Below are 13,901 nucleotides of genomic sequence, written 5' to 3'. Positions count from 1 at the left end.
TTGATCACAGCACTGCACTTCAGCCTAGGCAGCAAGAGTGAAACCTGAAACTCCCTCTCAAAAAAAAAAAAAAAAAAAAGCAAGATAGAAAAGGAGAAACTAATCTCTGTCATTTGATGATTAAATGCAGAAAACACATACATGGATCAGGATAAGAAGAGAATACAGAAAAATATATATTTGATTTATTAGATGGGATTACAGATGAACTGTTTTTAGATTTCCATTTTTGTTGCAATTCTGTGAACCAAGTAACATTTTTTTAGCAGTTAACTTTTGTTCTGCTGGGCCAGTGTAGGAGTTGTAATATTTACAAAACTTGCAGACTACAGGAAAATGACTACCTGCTATAATGCTGTAAAGTTCCAAAGCTTTGGTTTCACAAACTGTATGTAAACACCCTTCCCTGAAGCCTAAGAGTCTCACAGTTTAAAACTGTTTGACTCTTTCTAAGAATCTTTCAGTCAAATATTTAGCTCACAAGGTGGTGTATTAGGTACATGCTGGAGCACAAAGCTGCTCCTTACCCTCCTGGAGCTGACAGCCTCATGGCCAAAAAGGTGAACAAGGAAAACAAAACTATAAATGGAGAAAAAACACTGAGGGAAACAGAGGACTATACCAGGGAGTGTCCTAGATACCGAGAAAGCGGCATTTAGGGTGAGAATTAGAGGAGAAGGTCATGAATGGAACTGCATGTGTGTGGGGTGGGGTGGGGGTGTCAGGACCAACAGACGGGTCCATGAAACAGGCCAAGGATCCAAAATAAGAAAGAAAGACACATCCAAGGAACTAGAGCCCAGTGAGCGAGGGCAGGGTGGTCACTGATAAGGCTGGCCATCAAGGCAGGAGCCAGACTAGGCAGGTCTAGGCAGGTCGTGCCGAGGGGTCCACGTGCTACCCTAAGGAAATGAGAAGCAACATCATCCAATTTTAAAATGAAGGAGAGCAAGACAGGGAGGGGGGAAGTAACAATTCCCTGAACGAGGGTAGTGATAAAGGACATGGAAGAAGGGGACAGATCTGGGATAGGATTTTGGAGGTGGGACCTGCCGGGTTTTCTTAAGGACTGGACTAGGTGTGGACATGATGGAAATGCTGAAGGATAAATCTCAGCTTTCTCAAGTGAACAACCCAGTGTGGGATGGCACCGCTTACTAGCATGGAGAGGGTCTAGGGAGGAACAGGTGAGTGGAGAGAGGCTACGCCCGAGCCACCTGCGAGACCCCCGGTAGCAGCTGAGCTCAAGTGCCTGAAGCCCACAGGAAGTGGGCTGCTCACTGGTCACACACATTTGAGCCCCCTCCCAGGACACAGGTGGCTTTTTGAGTCCCAAGACTGTATGGAGAACCCCTAAGGAGAAGGGCAGCTAGAACTGAGCCTGGAGAAACTCATTCAGAAGTTGTGTTGAGGAAGGAGAAGCCAGTAAACTAGATGAAGAAAGGATGACCCAAGAGGAAAGAAAGCCTGGTTCTTGGATGTCACAAGATGAGCGTATTTCCAGGGAGGAATATTCTCCACACTGCTGTGAGCTGCTGAAAGGTGTTGAAAGGCTTCCCTGGATTTGAAAACATGGAAGGAAGGCACCAATGACCTTGACAAGAGAAGGCATGTTCTTGTATAGGAGTGGAAGCCAGATTTCAGCAAGCTGAATGACATCATGTACATAAAGTTTCAGACTGTGTGAAATAATACCTTATATATGGATACATTCATATATGGAAAAATATTAAAATATGCACAAGAATCACAGGCTTCAAATTCAAAAGAGGTTATCTCTAGAGACGAAGGGATGCATAAGAAAGTGGAGAGGTACAAAAGGGATTCAAGTGAATTTGCAGACCGGGTGCAGGAGCCTAGGAGCTGGGGACCAGCCTGGGAACATAACAAGACCCCGTCTTTGCAAAAATAAATAAACAGTAAAATAAAATAAATAATTAGCCAAGCATGGTGGTGCATGCCTATAGTCTGAGCTACTCAGGAGGATTGCTTGAGCCAAGGAGGTCAAGACTGCAGTAAGCTATGATCACCACTGCACACCAGCCTGGGCAACAAAGCAAGACCCAGTCTTAAAAACAACAAAAAAAAAAGGTGCACTGGTGAGAGCAAATATGGCAGGCAGCTAAAAGGAAGATACTGATGGGTATGAAATGTTCTATATGCCTGAAATACTTCAACAATAATTACTTTTTAGACTACTCTGGGTAAACTGTCTATGGGGTGTGCCAGGAGCAGTAAGGAGCCACAGGGTGCAGTAAAAATAAAATAGTAATTTTTTAGAATGAATGAAAAGTGAAAGAAAGGCAGACAACTACTCCAAGAAGTTGGCTGAGAAAAGAGCAGAGAAAGAGGGCAGGGCAGAGTGGACTTTTCTGTGGGAAGCATCTTTGTGTACTGGCGGGAACAGGCTGAGGATGAGGGAGAGAAAACACTGGGTCACACCACAGAAGCTGGGCCCTCGAGGATGGGGGCAAGGCAGGCACCGGGCAATCCTGGACAGGAGAAGACAGCACCTCCCCTGCTGTCATGAGGCAGGAGAAAGAAGAAAAGATGGGTGTGAAGCGGGGTGGCAGGGGTGGTGGTGGCTTGGCCACATAAGGAAGAAGGGCTGCCATCAGGGAGATTCTATTTTCTCAGTGTAGTGGGAGGTGGCATCACTGGCTGAAAGCAAAGGAGTGTAAAAAGGGCAGAAAGGCCTGGACAGACTAAAATGGTGGCAGAAAAGGTCAAGGTGAAAAGGTCAAGAGAGCACTTGGAGGCCTCCTACTGCGGGCTGGTCCTTAGCATGAGTGGTCCAGAAGATGGAGCAGGGGACCAAGGCAGGTGTTAGGTTCACATGTGTGAGCTCAGCAGTCAGGAGGCTGGGGCCCAGCAGCCAAGAGGACATCGAGGGCTGTAAAGTCACATGACAAGGCGACAAGGTACAGGTCTGGACCTCAGGGCCCAGCCATCTACAATAAAGCCAACTGGTCCCACCCCCACACACAGCCTCCAATTAGCATTCCAGGGCCTTTCTGACAAACAGAAAGCCAGCTCAAGGAAAGTCTTTAGCATGACAGACCAAAACATGCAAGCAAACAGGAAAAAGACCAAAACAAGCAAGCAAACAGTGAAAATTAAAAAGAAATGACAATGCAGCAAATGGCATGAAATTGAAATAATAAAAAAACTAGGCCGGGCGCGGTGGCTCAAGCCTGTAATCCCAGCACTTTGGGAGGCCGAGACAGGCGGATCACGAGGTCAGGAGATCGAGACCATCCTGGCTAACACAATGAAACCCCGTCTCTACTAAAAATACAAAAAACTAGCCGGGCGAGGTGGCAGGCGCCTGTAGTCCCAGCTACTCCGGAGGCTGAGGCAGGAGAATGGCGTAAACCCGGGAGGCGGAGCTTGCAGTGAGCTGAGATCCGGCCACTGCACTCCAGCCCGGGCGACAGAGCAAGACTCCGTCTCAAAAAAAAAAAAAAAAAAAAAAACTAGAGACTGGACAACATTAACATGTGAAAAATCATGTTTTGAAAATTTTACTAAAGAAAATTTCCAAAACATAAAATGAAATACTTTGCCAAGTTCATTATGGAATGATGTGAACTAGACATTAATGAATCACTATACTATTAACTATAAATTATGGTTTACTCTGTGTTTGCCCGTTGGGATAGTTTTAAAAAATTATCTTTTGGCCTGGGTGGTGCCTCACGCCTGTAATCCCAGCACTTTGGGAGGCCGAGTCAGGTGGATCACCTTGAGGTCAGGAGCTTGAGACCATCCTGGCCAATGTGACGAAACCCCATCTCTACTAAAAACACAAAAATTGGCTGGGCATGGTGGCGGGCACCTATAATCCCAGCTACTGAGGAGGCTGAGGCAGGAGAACTAGTTGAACCTGGGAGGCGGAGGGTGCAGTGAGTGGGGATTGTGCCACTGCACTCCAGCCTGGGCGAAAGAGCAAGATTCTGTCTCAAAAAAAAAAGAAAAGAAAAGAAAATTATCTTCTACTCGGTAAAATGGAGCAGTGAGTCCTAGTTAAAGTCTCAAGTTCTAATGTTTATTTTTTATTTCTCATACTGGAAACAAAGATGTAGTAAAATGCCTTCAAGAAGGTGGCTCACACCTGTAATCCCAGCATTTTGGAAGGCCAAGGAGGGTGGATCACCTGAGGTCAGGAGTTCGAGACCAGCCAGGCCAACATGGTGAAACTTCATCTCTACTAAAAATAAAAAAATTAGCCTGGCGTGGTGGTGTGTGCCTGTTATCCCAGCTACTCAGGAGGCTGAAGCAGGAGAATTGCTTGAACCTGGGAGGTGGAGGTTGCAGTGAGCCAAGATCATGCCACTGCACTCCAGCCTGAGCAACAAGAGTGAAACTCTGTCTCCCAAAAGAAATGTCACTGATCATAGGCAAAAGTCTCCTTAAAACAGACTTTTTCAGAGCTGTTTTTGATTGCCTTTTATTTAAGTTTAAGTGCTTCTGGCTGTGGAAAAGGAATAGAGAATGCCACACCAGAGTGACTAGGAAAGCAACCCTGTGCTAGGCTGGAATTGCCCCACCAGAGTGGCTCCCTGCAGCCCACCATTCAGTCATAAGGTTGTCACCACGAGAGAAGGCTCGCACAATTCTCCCCCACGTTATTGCTGATGACCATGCCACACCATCCCACACCACTGCGCTTTCTATCCACTAGGGAGCCAACTTCCTGGTCTAGCTCTTGCATGATGGTTAGATTTTATAAACATATCTGCTGTGCTGGGAAATAGCCAGTCTTCCAAGGGATGAAAGACTTCATGTTGGTCCGGCGTGGTGGCTCACGCCTGTAATCCCAGCACTTTCAGAGGCCAAGGCAGGTAGATCACAAGGTCAGGAGTTCAAGACCAGCCTGGCCAAGATGGTGAAACCCTGCCTCTACTAAAAATACAAAACTTAGCTGGGCTAAAATACAAAAATTAGCCAGGCGTGGTGGCGGGCACCTGTAATCCCAGCTACTTGGGAGGCTGAGGCAGAGAATTGTTTGAACCCAGCAGGCGGAGGCTGCAGTGAGCCAAGATCGTGCCACTGTACTCCAGCCTGGGCGACAGGGCGAGACCCCGTATCAAAAAAAAAACCAAAAAACAAACAAACAAAAACTTCATTAAGTCACATAAAGCATACTAGAGAACTGCTCAAATCACATGTAAAGCAACTGACAAATGAGGATCTGGGCAGAGTTAGACCAATTAAGAATCTTGTCCACGCCTGTAATCCCAGCACTTTGGGAGGTCGGAGGCAGGCAGATCACGAAGTAATCCCAGCACTTTGGGAGGCCGAGGCAGGCAGATCACGAGGTCAAAAGATCAAGATCATCCTAGCTAACACGGTGAGACCCTGTCTCTACTAAAAATCAAAAAAAAAAAAAAGGCCAGGTGTAGTGGCAGGCGCCTATACTCCCAGCTACTCGGGAGGCTGAGGCAGGAGAATGGCGTGAACTCGGGAGGCAGAGCTTGCAGTGAGCCAAGATCATGCCACTGCACTCCAACCTGGGGGACAGAGTGAGACTCCATCTCAAAACAAAACAAAACAAAACAAAACAAAAAAGAATCTTGTCTAGGCACAGTGGCTCATGCCTGTAATTCCAGCACTTTGGGAGGCAGAGGTAGGTGGATCACTTGAGCCCAGCAGCTCAAGACCAGCCTGGACAACACAGTGAGACTCCATCTCTACCAAAAAAGAAAAATAGAATAATAGTAATAGTAATAATAAAATAATAATAAGCTAGACATGGTGGCATGAGCCTGTAGTCCCAGCTACTTGGAAGAGGTTGAGGTGGAAGGATCTCTTGAACCTGGAGGTCCAGGCTGTAGTGAGCCTTGATCACAGCACTGCACTTCAGCCTAGGCAGCAGAGCGAGACCCTGTCTCGAAAAAGAAAAGAACAGAAAAACTTAAAGAATTAAAAAAGTTTCAAAGATTCCAAGCACTGCTATAGGGAATGATTTGACTAGCAAAAAACAGACAAAATTCCCTGTGTCCACTAAGCTCTAGCCCTGCTGTGGTTTTATCTTTGGAGCCTGCCATCCCATCTGTCTGCCAAACACTCCTGCTCGCCTGCCTCGCTGCCTGGCTGGCCACTTACCCTCCCCAGACAGCTCCACCCCGTCTTTCCTGACTTGGGTGCCAGCCTCTTCTCACTGGTCCCCCATCTTAGCTTTCCTGCAGCACTACTGTTCAGAGACATGACCCTCCCATCCTCCTTTCCTCTGGCTCCCACACATCTCCATCCTGGCCCCTTAACCCTGTTTTTGTAAGCCTATTCTCCCAGAAGGCTGTGAGTAGAGATTGTCATCCTAGTGCCTGGCACATGCCTGGCACAAAGTGGACATTCACAAAGATTTTCACTGTTAAATGAATGAACAAGCTAATGAAACAGTTTAAAATGTACATTTCTAAATGAAATGGCTCTTTTGAGAATCAACAGGCAAAGGCCCTCTGGAGCCTCTCCTATTTGAACACAGGTACCAATCTCCCCAAAGCCAGGGTTACCTCAGCAGCCCCCCGCCAGGACCGCACAGCTTCTTCCAGTTCAGGTGTGTGGCCCATGCCAGATAAGCTGCCGCCACTGCTGCTGTTCTTTTTTTCTGGCACAATGACCTCAGCAAAGCAAGAGTGAGCCACCGGCTGGACCTTCTGTAATGCATGAGTCAAAAACTGGAAATGGACTTGCACCACAGTCAGGAAACATCGCCCCAACACCTGTGAAAACAAGACAGCCAGGGATGTTTAGGTTGTGGGTTGCTGTTGGATTCGCACAGTAAATTTTCAGTGACCAACTTAATAGAAGCAATGGTTAACTGGAATTCCAAAACCATACAAAGTTAAAAGTCCACCATGCTTCAGAAGGATCTGCCTTTGTTTTTGTGTTTGGACCTCGGTGACTGATGCCTAGAAGTCAAAACATTTCCATCAAATAACAAGGTCCAAGGTTGAAATAAGTCTTCCCATTTCCTACCAACTCACCCCCAATCCTGTTCTCCACTCCCTACATCTGGACTCACACCACTTCTGGTGTCTTTGAGCTCCTGCTGAATCACAGTCATCCACAACTGCAATTATGTCCACACAGTATTCAGAAGGTAAAGAAAAAACCGTGCAACTCAAAATCTGAAAGAAGGCCAATTTGACCATAAGACATTCCATTGAAAATGGAATCCAAATATACTGGTTATTTTAGTAAGAGTGTTAACATAGTTATTAACATAGTCATATGTCATCTTTCTAGTCTTACGAAACAAAGCTGACAGACCAGTCTTCCAGGAGTCAAGGAAATATAATGGACAGCTCCATTCATGAGTACCATTAGCCTGATATATATCCGTGATTGGTTGCTAATAGACCAAGTAGAAAATTAACTTAAAAAATACTATACACATAAATATGTAATTATAATAAGATGTATACTAAATACATACTACATGCCACAAACATTTTCAGATATGATTGTGCATTTCTCTAGCAGCCTTCTGGTATGGGCTAAGGCTGTTCTGACAGCTCCTTTGCTGCTCCTCCCTGTTACTCTCTTGCGTAAACCAGTTACAATGTGTTCTCTATCATTTATTATTTATCTTTCTTTTTTTTGAAATGGAGTCTCGCTCTGTCACCCAGGCTGGAGTGCAGTGGCATGATCTTGGCTCACTGTAACCTCCACCTTCCGAGTTCAAGCGATTCTCTGACCTGAGTGCACCATCACACCCAGCTAATTTTTGTATTTTCAGTAGAGATGGGGTTTCACCATGTTGGCCAGGCTGGTCTCAAATTCCTGACCTCAGGCACTCCACCTGCCTCGGCCTCCCAAAGGGCTGGGATTACAGACGTGAGCTACCATGGCCGGACTTATTTCCTCTTTAATACAGGGCAAAAACCTGCCACTTACAAAGCAACCTGACCACAAACCTTCCAGATTATTGACATTTTTTCCTAATCTCTCATAGTTTTTTTGCCCACATCAGATCTGACAATACCAACAAAAACCTTTTGCAGCTCTTTTATCCTGTTCCCTAATACTCTTTTTGTGGGAGATATTTTGTATTTCTTTGGCTTATGCAGATTACTTACTCACAACTTACTTTACTGAGTTTGCAATTCACCCAACTGAGCAGGAGTGGACCTGAGAGAGCCGGCCCTCAGCCCACTGCCTCGTGGAAGTAGTGAAGGTCAGGGAACTATGGCCATTGCTTTTCACTAGGAACCAAAATCCAGCACAGTGCCCATGCACTGTCCTGAGCCTTGAGCAGCACACAGTAAGACTCAACCTTCCTCTCCCCTCAGATGAACACGTGGACTCTCTGCTTTGTGGCATGCACGTGGACATCACACCCTGCCTTACCTCACGCACATGCGCAGATTCCTTGGGCACAAGGCGCAGGTGGACCTCTCACCTCGCCTCAGCATCTACCCTTTGCCACATGCCCTCTCGGTTCCCACGAGTCAGAGCTGTTTCCTAGAGAAGCAGAGGCAAGCCAGTTCCCAGCATGACACTTATTCTCTCTGAATCCCTCCTCACCCCGTGGAAATCACCAGGACCAAACTAAAGCAAATAAAAAACCACACACAAATCTCATACCAAAGCATCCGCCCTCCAGAGTGAACAACTGGCATTACAGGCTGAAGTCCCCCAAACTCCTGGGCTTCTACTCACACCTCCTCAGAGCACTTCCCCCAGTGCTCTGTGCTAGACGGGGCAGGGTGAGGGACACAGAGGCAGTGCACCTAGGCCAGTTAGACAGGTGCCAGGAGTAGAATAAGCAGCAGCTATTCAGTCCTGTAGAGCACACAGACAGCTTTAGTGGAGCAAGCAGCCTCTACCTGACCAATGCTGGAGAGTCACATGGGCTAGAGCATTCAATCCCAGGAACCACCCTATGAAGTCATCCTCCCTTCACAGACAACAAGATCAAGATATAGAAAGGCTATGAAATTTTGTCAAGGTGATACAAACTAGATGTGGTGGAGCAGTCACCTGACTCAAATGTCCATGCCCTTCACTTGTGTGCCCCACTGCCTTCAGCAGACTCTAAACTGGGATCAACTGGCACGTGACAGAAACTCCATCTTAAATGGTGTAGGCTGAGGGTGTCCTCAATCTCCTCATCCACTGCAGATACAGGGAGGAGGAGTGAGCTGGCTCCCCAGGGACACAAACTCTTCCTCCCTCTCCTTCCTCAGCACCTTGGCAGCTATGGGAAGCTGGAGGAGGAGGAGAAAGGGAAGACGCCATGCTCCATTAGCTCTGGGTTCACACGCTCACAGCTCTGACGGACACAACTGAGTCATTCATTCTCTCAATAAATATATAACATGGGGATGCCTAATATGCACCAAGCACAAGGAGCTGGGAACACTACTGGAAAGAGAATGAGCAAGTCCCTGCTCTCGCCAGGGTGACATTCTAATGGGGGAGTCAACAGGCAATGAACAGATATGCAAGGTCGAGTGCTGCTGGGAAAGGAACACAGGCGGGTGGGAAGGAAAAGGCTCTCTGAGGAAATGACCAAGGGCAAAGAGAGAGCTACCCTATCACCTCCTAAGGGGCAAAGTTCTGAGGAATGGCTGAAGGCCTGAAGGAGGGCCCCCAGATCAAGAACAGGATGCTCTCTGACAAGGCCATCACCCCTGGGGAGAATGAGGTAGAGGAAGCCCTCTTGCTATGGGGTGGCAGTAAGAAAGGCTGGACGCTGCCATAGGAAGGAGTGAGGGAAGAGACACGGATCAGTTTTAAAAGGCATTGTCTGTGTTGTCTCCACCACTTGGGACCTGTTTGACCTTGGATGAGTCATTTAACCTAAGCTTCTTTCCTATAAATAAGGAATGAGGACAACAGCTCAGTCACTGTGCACCTCCCTCTCCTACCCAGGATGCCTAGAGACCAACTCAGTCACACAAATTATGATTGTAACAAAATATCTATGCTGTAAATAACTTATTCAAAGCCAATCAAACCAGTGGTTAATGTTGGACCTTGGAAACAGCCGTTTCATCAGATATCTGCTCTAAAAATTTACCCAGAGTAGCAGATACATAACCACCACCTTCTCTTAAGAGACTACAGAGCTCAACCTCTGGCCTGCCTTTGCCCACCTTTCCTCTATGAGGATCTCATGTCTTAGCTGAGCTCCCTGCCTGAAACAGACCCCACTCTCCTTGACCCAGGGATGAGCCAGTCCTTGGGTGTCTTCCTGACATAAATTTGGGAGAGTGTGACCCTGGGGCTGTGGAAAGCTATTTTCTCCTTCACATGGAGAAAGTTTCCTGGACTGTGTCATTCAAATTGCAGAACAGGTGTGGGAAGCTGGGGAGTGGATGAGCAGAGTGGCCAAAGGCAGGCATTTAAGTTTAAAATGCCAGTGAAGCTCTATCAACAGCTAGCATTTATTGAGTGTTTAAATACTAAGCACCTTACGTTTGGTGAACCATCCCTGTGGGGTGTGAGCAATTCACCCATTTTACAGATGACAACACTGAGGTTTACCGAGATAAAGAAACTTGCTCAATGTCAAGCAGGTAATAAGTGGGGATCTGACACCAGGTCTGTTTGACTCCAAAAGTTGTGTTGCCAACCACCAGACTACACTTTCTTCCTATGACAAGATCTAGAATGTAGCCACAGTAGTGGATAAATACGAATCAGAAGAGGAGCTATGGATTACAGACAGCTATCGGGGTCTACTGAATGACAGCCTGTTTTCTAGCAACTCTTGATGTTGGAGGAGAAGGGTGCATGTTTACCTTCCTATTCCTTTGCACACATACCACATCTGCTGCTAAGGATGTTGTGTTCATGTACGTGACCAGAATACCTTTTTTTTTTTTGATGATATTTATATTTTATTCAGATTGTAAAACAGTTTTTAATTTAAGGTCTTCCTATTTGGAGCCCCAAAAGACTACTCTTTCTGTCTTTGTTTTTTTTGTTTGTTTGTTTGTTTGTTTTGAGATGGAGTCTCGCTCTGTCGCCCGGGCTGGGGGTGCAGTGGCCGGATCTCAGCTCACTGCAAGCTCTGCCTCCTGGGTTCATGCCTTTCTCCTGCCTCAGCCTCCCGAGTAGCTGGGACTACAGGCGCCCGCCACCTCGCCCGGCTAGTTTTTGTATTTTTAGTAGAGACGGGGTTTCACCGTGTTAGCCAGGATGGTCTCGATCTCCTGACCTCGTGATCCGCCCGCCTCAGTCTCCCAAAGTGCTGGGATTACAGGCATGAGCCACCATGCCTGGCCAAGATCACTCTTTCTATACCACTGCAGTTGTTGAAGATCAGCCTACATGTCAACTCTGCTTTCCTGGAATATTTCAAAGTTTACTTGCGGCTATTCCTCTCTAGTCTCAGGTCTGACTCAGCCTGTAATACCTGTATGTGGTTGGAATTATAGAGTGCCCAAATCCACCCCATTTCCCAAAACATGGTGTGATTTTCACATCAATATAAATAATTTCTCACTAAGTTCACTGTTCTGCTCAACTCCATGAACTCGAGTTCATCTTTTTTATATCCCTTTAGAGTGAGGAACAAGTAAAACTCTCATACATCCATTTATTTCCGATTACTTTAAAAGCCCAGTGTAAGTAGGTCCAAGATGGGTGCTTGTATTAGAAATTCCAAAGCATTCAATCATTTCTTTCTCTTCAATAGTCATTTATACCTTAAATGTTACATTAGGTTCCTAGTGTCCTCAACCTTGTTCTTAATGAGGTCTCTTTTGTTCTGATGATCACTGGATTCATTACATAATGAGCTACACACCAGAATGTGACACAAAGACCCAGAGACACAGCGAATGCAGCAGACCATGCCTGGACTATAGAAAGTACTTATGAAGATTATGCTACAGTAGAAAAATGTAAGAAACAGGCTTACTGAAACTAATAAGTAAAAAACTAACTAAAGAACAACCCAGTCTCCTTGCAGTCAGCAATAACCTAGAGCATAAAAAAGCTGCCATGCTATGTTAAGAACAAATGAGGGAGAGAAAGAAAGCTCATGCCCAAGGGTGCCGGAACCAACACCAAATGCTAATAATTCACACAAGAGTACATTCTGCCCCCGGACACGCTGCTTCACTGCTGGTGAAAATAACAGCATAGGCAGTTTCTGAGTTCATATTTCATGGGCAATGCACTGTGGTGCACAAAACCTTTTATATCAGTAATAATCATCAATAAGTCGGGGGGAAAAGATTAGCTATACAAACATACAAATAGTTCTAAATATTCCTAAATAGGTATAACCATTGATTGTATGATTCCTAACAGCCCATATTTGTACCTATAGTTTTTTTTTTTTTTTGCAAAAAAGTAGATTGTGTGTTGTTTTATAGTTTGCTTTCCAAAATAAATTAAAAATTTGTTACCATATCAATATACATAGGAAGTTTTATATTTCAGCTACACTGCTATAAATCTTAACACACCTAATAATAATAATTACCAACTATCATCCAGGGAAAAAATGAAACGCCACACAAGATAACTAAGTCCACGTTAATTACTACTGAGTAATTTTTCCCATTTAAAATGCAAGTTTTGGCCAGGCACAGTGGCTCACGCCTGTAATCCCAGCACTTTGGGAGGCTGAGGCAGGCGGATCATTTGAGGTCAACAGTTCAAGACCAGCCTGGTCAACATGGTGAAACCCTGTTTCTACAAAAAACACAAAAATTAGCCGGGCGTGGTGGTGCACGCCTGTGATTCCAGCTCCTCTGGAGGCTGAGGCAGGAGAATCGCTTAAACCTGGGAGGCAGAGGTTGCAGTGAGCCTAGATCACAACCCTGCACTCCAGACTGGAAGAAAAAGCGAGACGCCGTTTCAAAAAATAAATAAAAACAAAATGCAAGTTTTCTCCATAAACAAGTTTACACTGTGGGTTTATATAGGGCAGAGATAAAAATATATTTAAGTTATCCTGATATATGGCCTCAGGAGCCCATCAGAGGTCAGAAAATTCTTTTTGTTCATGAGTGTACTTTTTGTTAAAATTCGTCACTTCCATCAAGAATACTAAAATACCTCAATTGATAAACCGATTATAAAGGCAAACAGGGAACTGGCAAATGGAAATCAGTCTCCAATCAGTCTCCATATGCCAGTCTCCTTATCATGACATATCACTTGGGCGAGGCCACTCTGTCACACTAGATGCCTTGCATGTTACCGCACTGAGACAGAGATCCCAATATCCACATCTGACAGGGACACTCCCAGCCGGCTGTATGTGCACGGTGTTCCAAGTGGTATAACTATGGCAAATCTTGGAATGGGGTGGAGAGGAGGCCTCACCTCCCTTCAGCAGCAGCACCTTTGCTTCATTTCCTTCCTAGCTCTCCAGCTGTTCCAGTTTCAGACTCCTGGGCGGCTTCCTATTCATCTTTTGACTGTAAATGTGGGAGTGCCCCAGGGTTTACTCATTCTCCAACTACGTTCTTCCTTGATGACCTCCTTCAGTTCTCTAGCTTTACATTCATCTACTGACTGAGGGTCTCCAAGTTCTGGACCTCAACCCTCAACTCCAGATTTGTGTATGCAACTATCCCCTAGAAATCACCCGTGGGATATCTAACAGGCATCACAGACCTATTATCTGAACTTACTCTTCCCCACTACTCCCCATCTCAGTAAATAGCACTACCAGAGAGTGAGTGACCTAGGTGCTCATGTCATAAACCATGCAAAATACAACTGCTGAGATATTTATCGGCCTTTATTTATTTCTTTATTTATTATTTTTATTTTTATTTTTCTGAGATGGAGTTTCACTTTTGTCACCCAGGCTGGAGTGCAATGGTGCGATCTTGGCTCACTGCTACCTCCGCCTCCCAGGTTCAAGCGATTCTCCTGCCTCAGCCTCCCACGTAACTGGGACTACAGGCATTCATCACCATGCC

General features: G+C 45.7%; 1 protein-coding gene across 1 annotated transcript in view; it reads right to left on the bottom strand.

Moving 5' to 3' along the window:
* KIAA0355 (KIAA0355 ortholog) overlaps window positions 1-13,901 on the bottom strand; it is a 92,163-nt gene that overhangs the window by 28,238 nt on the left and 50,024 nt on the right. Inside the window, exon 4 of the mRNA XM_011948897.1 lies at window positions 6,516-6,725. Within this exon, the coding sequence (XP_011804287.1) occupies window positions 6,516-6,725 (210 nt within the window). The remainder of the gene's footprint in view (window positions 1-6,515; window positions 6,726-13,901) is intronic.

The sequence above is a fragment of the Colobus angolensis genome, unplaced genomic scaffold (assembly GCF_000951035.1).
Source record: "Colobus angolensis palliatus isolate OR3802 unplaced genomic scaffold, Cang.pa_1.0 Scaffold107, whole genome shotgun sequence".
In the NCBI taxonomy this organism is placed as follows: Eukaryota; Metazoa; Chordata; class Mammalia; order Primates; family Cercopithecidae; genus Colobus; species Colobus angolensis.
The sequence above is the reverse complement of the archived record's forward strand: the minus strand, read 5'-3'. Positions and strand labels throughout refer to the sequence as shown.